At 48.5% G+C, this 8643-nt stretch overlaps 1 protein-coding gene across 3 annotated transcripts in view; it reads left to right on the top strand.

The window, feature by feature from the left end:
- The first annotated feature begins 162 nt into the window (after positions 1–162).
- Positions 163–8643, top strand: part of BIN2 (bridging integrator 2) — a 34153-nt gene continuing 25672 nt past the window's right edge. For all 3 annotated transcript variants that reach the window (XR_006219946.1, XM_042992312.1, XM_042992311.1), the window contains exons 1-2: positions 163–313; positions 8365–8445. Coding sequence is in view for 2 of the 3 variants with exons in the window: in XM_042992312.1 (XP_042848246.1) it covers positions 233–313; positions 8365–8445 (162 nt within the window). In the remaining variant the exon portion in view is untranslated. The remainder of the gene's footprint in view (positions 314–8364; positions 8446–8643) is intronic.

Below are 8643 nucleotides of genomic sequence, written 5' to 3'. Positions count from 1 at the left end.
GGGGGGGGGGGGGGGCAGCTGAGCGGCGGTGGGCGTGGGGGCCCCAGGGCCATCGTGGCGGCGCTGGGCGGGGGGGGGGGGCTCTTGGAGAGCCCGTGGGGGTCTCGAGCGGCGTGGGGCGGGGCGGCCACGGCCACAGCCGGATGCGAGGCATGCTGGGAACCGCACTTCCTCCTTGGGGGCCTCCAGAAAACCACAGGTCGCTGGGCCCAGTCTACCCGGAGCCGGCAGGATGGCGGAGGGCAAGGCGGGTGGCGCCGCCGGCCTCTTCGCCAAGCAGGTGCAGAAGAAATTCAGCAGGGCCCAGGAGAAGGTATGTGGCCGGGTCGCACCACCTGCCCTTCCGGCCGGCCTGGCTCTGCGAGAGAGCGGTGTGCGGTGGGAGTGGGGGATGGTGGGGGTGTCCGGGGGGCCTGGGCTGAACAGAAGGTCCCAGGCAGACGGGAATGGGAGTGGATTTTCCTTAAACTACAAAGAGTTGGTAGAGAACAGAAAAAAACTACCCGTTCTTGGGCAAGGGTAGGGAAGCAGAGGAGACCACAGTCTCCCTCGGGAACCCTAAGTAACGCTCAGGCGACCCAGGAAAGGTGGGAGAAAGGAACCAACGTTGGCAGACTTGTCCTAGCAATCCAGCCAGGGTGCTCTTTCACAGACGATGAAATTGAAGGTTGCAAGAGGGCATTCTCCCCAAAGTGAGGACAGCAATGACCAGCTGTGCTGCCAGCGGGGACCGTAACCTAACCCTGCCTGGCCTCTGGGCAGTGTTTAAGCTGATGTGAGCAGTAGCCCATATCTGCTTTCTGTGCTTTGGAAAGTACACGGTCCAGGATGATGAAGGAGCATCTCTTTTTAGATTGGGTCCTTGGTTGGCTCTGGGTGGCCTTACTCCAGCGTCAACATTGAGGTAGGCTGTCCACCTGTAACACTTCTCTACACATTATTATTTTTATTTATTTATTTATTTTGAGAGAGAGAAAAGATGAGCTGGGGAGGGGCAGAGGGGGAAGAAGAGAGAATCTGAAGCAGTGTCCACACCCAGCCCAGAGCCTGGAGCCTGAGGCAGGGCTCCATCCCAGACTCTGGGATCATGACCCGAACTGAAATCAAGAGTTGAGGCAGAACTGACTCAGCCACCAAGGCACTCCTCGACACATTTTAGTGACATTCTTGTTTCTTCCTTTTTTTTTTTTTTTTTTTAATGTTTATTTATTTTTGAGAGAGAGAGTGCAAGTGGGGAAGGGACAGAGATAGGAAACAGAGAATCCAAAGCAGGCTCCACACTGACAACGCAGAGCCCGAGGTGGGGATTTGAACCCACAAACTGCGAGATCATGACCTGAGCCCAAGTTGGACGCTTAACTGACTGAGCCACCCAGGCGCCCCATGACATTCTTGTTTCCACCTGTCCAGGGTATGTCCTTCCCTTTTAACCTGAACCTCTGCTCTCCACGTAGCAACACTCTGATAGATGGATCTCCTTTTTCTGCCTTTGAGGAAGCCGGGGTCATATGAAAGAGTGGAGGAAAAGGCAAGATTTTGTGTGGCTCGACTTCATTACTTCACCTTGCTCTGATTTCACCTTGATCACGATTTTAGCCTCTTCGAAGGCTGTCTCATTACAAATCTGATAGAGATCAGAGCCTGTGGGAAGGTCTGGTTAGAAGTGGTGTGGAAGAGAAGGAGCCACCAGCTACGTGACGGGTTGGAAAAAACAAGAAAACCCAGGAGACAAAAAAATTCATGGATAATAGTTTGGTTGTTTTTTTTTTTAATTTTTTTTTAATGTTTATTTATTTTTGAGAGAGAGAAAGACAGAACACAAGCGGGGGAGGGGCAGAGAGAGAGGGAGACACAGAATCTGAAGCAGGCTCCAGGCTCTGAGCTGTCAGCACAGAGCCCGATGTGGGGCTCGAACCCACAAACCGTGAGATCGTGACCTGAGCTGAAGCCGGACGCCCAACCGACCGAGCCACCCAGGCGCCCCGATAATAGTTATTTTTAAAAGACACAGCAGTTGACTTTACCTCACTGTTTCACCTTCTGTCCTCATCCAGCCTATCATCAACACTATGCCCTTGGGGATTTCTCTCCTTTTCTAAGCATGGACTCCAAAGCTTTAGATAAGTAATGTCCCTGCTCTGGGCTTCAGATTCTGCACGTGTAAAAATGAGAGTGGTGATGCTTAGTGACTTGGAAATTCAACGTGGTAAGGATGCCAAAGTGAGAACAGGAGAGGGTTCCTTGAACCTCAGAAGCAAATATTCCCCGAAGGGAGAACCAGCCACCCAAGTAACCTGTTCTTCCTGGTCTGAACCCTGAGAATGCAGAGAGAGGAGCTACCTCACCTCTGCCTTGGGGACCTTTCCAGGTTAAGGCAGAAAACGGGAGGATGCTCTGAACCTAGACATAAACACAAGGGCGGGCAGACATTGAACTTGGAGCAGTACAGTTGACACCGTAGAGGCAGCGGCTGCTGCCTGGATAGAGTGGGAATGGCCTGGAATGTGAGGAGGAGCTCAGCCCAGCCTGCCAGAGTCCTTGAGTCTTGACACGTTATTGAAGGCAAAAGAGAGAGGGAGAGGGGCACCTGGGTGGCTCAGTCGGTTAAGCGGCCGACTTCGGCTCAGGTCATGATCTTACGGTCCGTGAGTTCGAGCCCCGCGTCGGGCTCTGTGCTGACAGCTCAGAGCCTGGAGCCTGTTTCAGATTCTGTGTCTCCCTCTCTCTGACCCTCCCCCATTCATGCTCTGTCTCCCTCTGTTTCAAAAATAAATAAACGTTTAAAAAAAAAGTTTTTTTTTAAAAAAAAAGAGAGAGAGGGAGAAAGTTACAGTCAAAAGAAAGGACTCCCTGGAACAATTTGTAGTTTTTGTATAAGCAGTTGGCTGTAATCTTCTAAGTAATACGTAGTAACCACCGTGTCAAATAGATGTGTCAGGTATCGAGTGCCGATTATGGTCGAGGCAGAGGACTTCAGGAAAGACACGATCTCTCTCTCTTTGTGGAGCCAACGCTCTCGTGATAGGATCTCATTTCACCTTTGCCGCCCTTTGTGCATGTTATTAATATCCCAATTTTAGAAATGAAGAAGCAAGGCTCAAAAGAGATCGGCAAATGGCAGAACTGTCACTGAAACCCAGGTGTCCCGCCTTTGGATCCCAACCTCAGGCCCGCTCTCTCTACAAGCCTCCTGATAAACCACTGTGACATCTGTGCCTGCCCACTTCCTGCTGACCCTCTCTCTCAGGAGCAAAGCTGGGAGTAGAAACACCTTTTGCTCAGTCCCCCTCCTCTGAAAATCTAGGCGTGAAGGTCCAGTGACCGACACACACGAGGGAGATGAAGCGTTCTTCTTGTTTTATTTTCCAGTCTCCACCCAGACGCAACATGAGACTGAGTTGTGTCTTTACAGGAAGATGCGTCTTCACAGTTCAAATGAGTGCTTTCACCATCCACGATTGCTCTGTGGCAAATGGCTCGGAAGGGGCATTGTGTTACCCCTCCTTTGCTGGTCTTTTCCTCTACTGACTTTTACTCAACCGGTCTCCCAGAGGGTTCTGTCAACAATTCTTAACCGAGAAATTCCTTTGCCCGGGATACTGGGCTGGACCCAGGAAGGAATTTAGAGATGAATAAGAGGCACTCTCACCTGCCAGAAGCTTACAGTCTAGTTAAAAAAAGAAAAAAAAAATTGGTGAAATGAGTCACCTGAGAGGTCTGCAGTCTGTGGGAATTCAGAGGAGAGAAAGACTGAGGAGAATTGAGCGAGGTTTTATAGCAGAGGCGGAATTTGAGGTAGGAATGATGGCCGATTAGTAGTTCCTCAGGCAAGTGGGGGGAATGGAACATTCTAGCTGAGGAAATGCCAGCATGAGCCAGGCAGGGAGTGTGGAAAACCATTGAGGCAGAATAGTGAGAAATGCAGGTGAGCTGGAGTACAGGGATCGGTGGCAGAAAAGACGGGAGAGTAAATTTAGGACCACGCTAAGGAAAAGCCTACTTTAACGTATGTCCCGAAAATGAGGATTTCTCACAGAAACTGCAATATTGTTATCACACCTAAGAAAAAAATTTTAACAAAAATCTGTCATCTCTAATAGCCAGGCCCTATTCAAATGACCCCAATTGAGAGGGTTAACTAAAATATCATAAATGATTAGGGGGAAGGGTCCTGGTAGGGACCTATAGCCACCAAACATCTGCAGTGAATTTTTTTGTAATCGCTTTTTCTCTTATTCCTCTTCTTTCTCTCTAAACGCAGAATTCTTAGTGTAGAACTTTAGAGAACTGGCATTGGGTGCACTGTCATTAGGAAGTGAACCAAAGGTAGAATGTATTAATTCTTTCAGATGTTTGTTCAGCACTCTACATTCTCTGCCGTCAGAGAACTTTCGTTGCGGGAGAACATCTACAACACGGCGTAAGTGCCTGGATACGCAGCCCTGTTGCTTATGGCAACAAAGGACTTTGGGCCCAGGGCACTGGTTATGCTCTGAGGGCGATCACACTCATCTTTCAGTTTCACAGTTGAAGGTGGGAGTGTTCAGTTCACATACTCACACCCCTTCTAAGCCTTTTTGCCTTGAGCCTTTTGGGGGTTGGGGATATTGGGCATGCCACATTTATGCTAGCGGGGGGTTGACTACCCTTTCGGCCCCTTCCACCTAAGAACACCCCCCAGCCCCTCCAGGCAAAGGAAGGGAGGAGTAGCAGGAAGGAAGTGAGAGCTGCAATTACCACTTAGACAAGGTGGTTTTGCAACTTTCTGTTGTCTGGGGTAGAGGGGGGTTGGTGCAGGGAAAATGGCAGACCGGGTGTACCCAGGGTCAGGTGTTCAATGAGCTGGAGTCAGAGACACAGACAAACATATGGCTGAACTGAGAAGGAAATAGGCACTCATAGGGAAGGGAGTGCAATTGGACATAATGCTAATGGATTTGTATTGAGCACTCACCAAAGGGCAGCACTGAGAATGTATGTCATTTAATTCTCCGGACAACTCCAGGAGATGCTGTTGTGTAAACAGAGGCTCAAGAGACAGATAGGCTTATTTGCCTAAAGGCTTAGAGCCATAAATCGAAAGGCCAAGATGGGGCGTATATCTGTCAGACTCCAGAGCCCTTGATCGTAACCACTACAGAGAGAGCTCCAGAAGTTAGAGATGCTAACCACTGGGTTAAGAATGGGGACACGTGTGGGAATGCAAGCTGGTGCAGCCACTCTGGAAAACAGTATGGAGGTTCCTCAAAAAACTAAAAACAGAACTACCCTACGACCCAGCAATTGCACCACTAGGCATTTATCCAAGGGATACAGGTGTGCTCTTTTGAAGGTGCACGTGCACCCCAATGTTTATAGCAGCACTATCGACAATAGCCAAAGTATGGAAGGAAAGAGCCCAAATGCCCATCGATGGATGAATGGATAAAGATGTGGTATATATATACAATGGAGTATTACTCAACAATCAAAAAGAATGAAATCTGGCCATTTGCAACAATGTGGATGGAACTGGAGGGTATTCTGCTAAGTGAAATTAGTCAGAGAAAGACAAAAATCATATGACTTCACTCATATGAGGAATTCAAGAGACAAAACAGATGAACATAAGGGAAGGGAAACAAAAATAATATAAAAACAGGGAGGGGGACAAAACAGAAGAGACTCATAAATATGGAGAACAAACTGAGGGTTACTGGAGGGGGTTGTGGGAGGGGGGATGGGCTAAATGGGTAAGGGGCACTAAGGAATCTACTCCTGAAATCATTGTTGCACTATATGCTAACTAATTTGGATGTAAATTTTAAAAAATAAAAAATTTTAAAAAAAGAATGGGGACACATGGCGGGGTGGGGGCGCCTGGGTGGCTCAGTAGGTTAAGCGGCCAACTTCTGCTCAGTTCATGATCTCACGCCTCAAAGGCTCATGAGTTCAAGCCCCGCGTCGGGCTCTGTGCTGACAGCCCAGAGCCTGGAACCTGCTTCCAATTCTGTGTTTCCTTCTCTCTCTGCCCCTCCCCTGCTCATGCTCTGTCTGTCTCTCTCTCTCTCTCTCTCACACAAAAATAAATAAACATTAAAAAAAAAAAAAAGAATGGGGACATATGGTCAGGGCACCTGGGTGGCTCAGTCAGTTGAGCCTCCAACTTTTGATTTTGGCTCAGGTCATGATCCCAGGGTAGTGGGATGGAGCCACACTCAGCGCAGAGCCTTTTTAAGATTCTCTCTCTGTCGCCCTCTGCCCCTCTCCCCAGCTTGCGTGTGCTCTCTCACTCTAAAAAAAAATGAAAGAATGGGGACACGTGGGCCCAAGTCTCTATGTAGAGCCTTCCTCACTCCCCAAGACCTGGGCACTCTTGCACATGATTCAAAGCCCTTCACGATGAGACTCCAGTTTCCCTTTCTGGCTCCCTTACCCTCTACTCCCCATAACACACCCTAAACCAGCCATGCTGAGTCACCTCACAAAGCGGTGTGAATGTGGGTGGGTATTTCCGTGACTTTGTCCTCTTTCCACCCTCCCCCCTTATACTCTATTCCAGTCTAGCAAAATCTTAATTCAAGTCCCAGCCCATTGGTCGGTCCCCTCCCGTTGTCAGTCCCACTCTCCCTCCTGTTAGAAGTATTAAGTATCTCTTTGCTGGGTACTGAGAAATCTAGATGAGTAAGGCAAGTACCCAGTTCTCAAGGAGCCTACAGTTTAGAAGGAGACATAGCTAGATAAACCTAAATCATAAAATGGTAAGAGAGGGGCGCCTGGGTGGCTCAGTCGGTTAAGTGTCCGACTTCGGCTCAGGTCATGATCTCACAGACTGTGAGTTCAAGCCCCACGTCAGGCTCTGTGCTGACAGCTCAGAGCCTGGAGCCTGCTTTGGATTTTGTGTCTCCCTCTCTCTCTGCCCCTCCCCTGCTCATGCTCTGTCTCTCTCTGCCTCAAAAATAAATAAAAACGTTTAAAAAATTTTTAAAAAACGGTAATAGAAATGTATACAAGGTGTAGAAGTTGCGAACACTTAGAAGGGAGTGATTAACTTGATTAATGGGATAAAGCGGTTAAGTGTCATAAAGGATATAGAGTATGAATTGTTTTTTTTTAATTTTTTTAAAGTGTATGTATGTATGTATGTAAATAATTTCTAGGGGCGCCTGGGTAGCTCAGTCAGTTAAGCATCTGACTTCAGCTCAGGTCATGATCTCGCAGTTCGTGGGTTTGAGCCCCTCATTGGGCTCCATGCTGACAGCTCAGAGCCTGAAGCCTGCTTCCAATGCTGTGTCTCCCTCTCTCTTTCTACCTCTCCCCCACTCATGCTCTGTCTCTGTCTCCCCAAAATAAATAAATGTTCAAAAAAAATTTTTTAAATAATTTTTATAGCCAACGTGGGGCACAGACTCACAACCCCAAGATCAAGAGTAACTGAGACACGTATGGGCACTTCATGCAAATTTGTTGAGCAGGCAAGTGGAGAATCATTAGGTTTTAAGCAGATGCAGGAGAGCAACAGCAAGGGCCCAGAACACAGTTATGACCGCGAGACTAGAAAGCATGGGACGGTTTCCAGAGATGGACATATTGAGGGATTTGATGAAGGAGGTGAGGGAGAAGTAGTTGAGGGCAACTTCTGAGATTCTAACTTCGGCCCGGGGGCAGCGTGCCTCCTCCCAACATGAGGGCTACAGGTGGAAGATGCAGGGCTTTCTTGCTTGTGTACAGGTGAGTGTCCCCTGTGAGAAGAGGCACCGTATCTTTTTCATTTTCCTGTCCTTTATATTAGTGCTGAGACCAATATGGTGGTTGGCTCCCAGGAGAGAGGAGATAGCATTCATTTCGAGATGGGTTCTAAATGCGTTGTGTCGGTCTTCTTCAGCGTTTTCCACAAGGGCTCTCCTAAGAGAACAGTCTCCTGCCTGCCTCTAACCTCATCTGTCTAGAGGAATCTGGGGCTGTGGCTGGAAGACCATCTCTCAAGTGAAAAGTACCTTCAAGGCTCATATTTTATCGTTAGGGCTGCATATTTTACATTCTTATTAATCCTTGTTTTAATATAATACTTTACCCCAGCCCACCCCCGGAACCCCACTGTAAATAATAATGTCATTCCAGGCATGTATGCCATATTTATTCTGGGCTTTGTATATACACTCTCGCACACTGCCAGATACCCTCAGGCATACCCCAATTTGAGAAGAACCACCAAATACGATTTTTTTTCCAACAGTGCACCCTATATTTTTTAAATTCCATTGGGCTGATACGAGTACAGCCCTTTAATTGCATCTGAGACTCTGAGAAGCTAGGGTCATAGGAGGCCAACAGATGAGAGGGACTTGACTCCACCTCACTGACCTTTCCAAGTTATATTCCCAGGTTCTGCAGAAGTTGGGGAAGACTGTGGAAACCAAAGATGAACGGTTTGAACAAAGTGCCAACAACTTCCACCAGCAACAGGTAATCTGGAGGGTGGGGAGGGGGAGCTTGGAGGAAGAAGGGAGACCTGAGGGCCGGGTAGCAGAAGAACAGTAGGTTTGGACAAGCCAACAGGCATCCCTCCTACCCCACCCTCCCCCCGGGGTTGGGGGGCAAGGGCCACGGAGTAACTGCTGCTTCTTGTTTCTCTGGGAACCAGAGACGCTTCCCTTTCTTGTT

The sequence above is a fragment of the Panthera tigris genome, chromosome B4 (assembly GCF_018350195.1).
Source record: "Panthera tigris isolate Pti1 chromosome B4, P.tigris_Pti1_mat1.1, whole genome shotgun sequence".
Lineage (NCBI taxonomy): Eukaryota > Metazoa > Chordata > Mammalia > Carnivora > Felidae > Panthera > Panthera tigris.
This window is presented reverse-complemented; position numbering and strand designations above follow the sequence as displayed.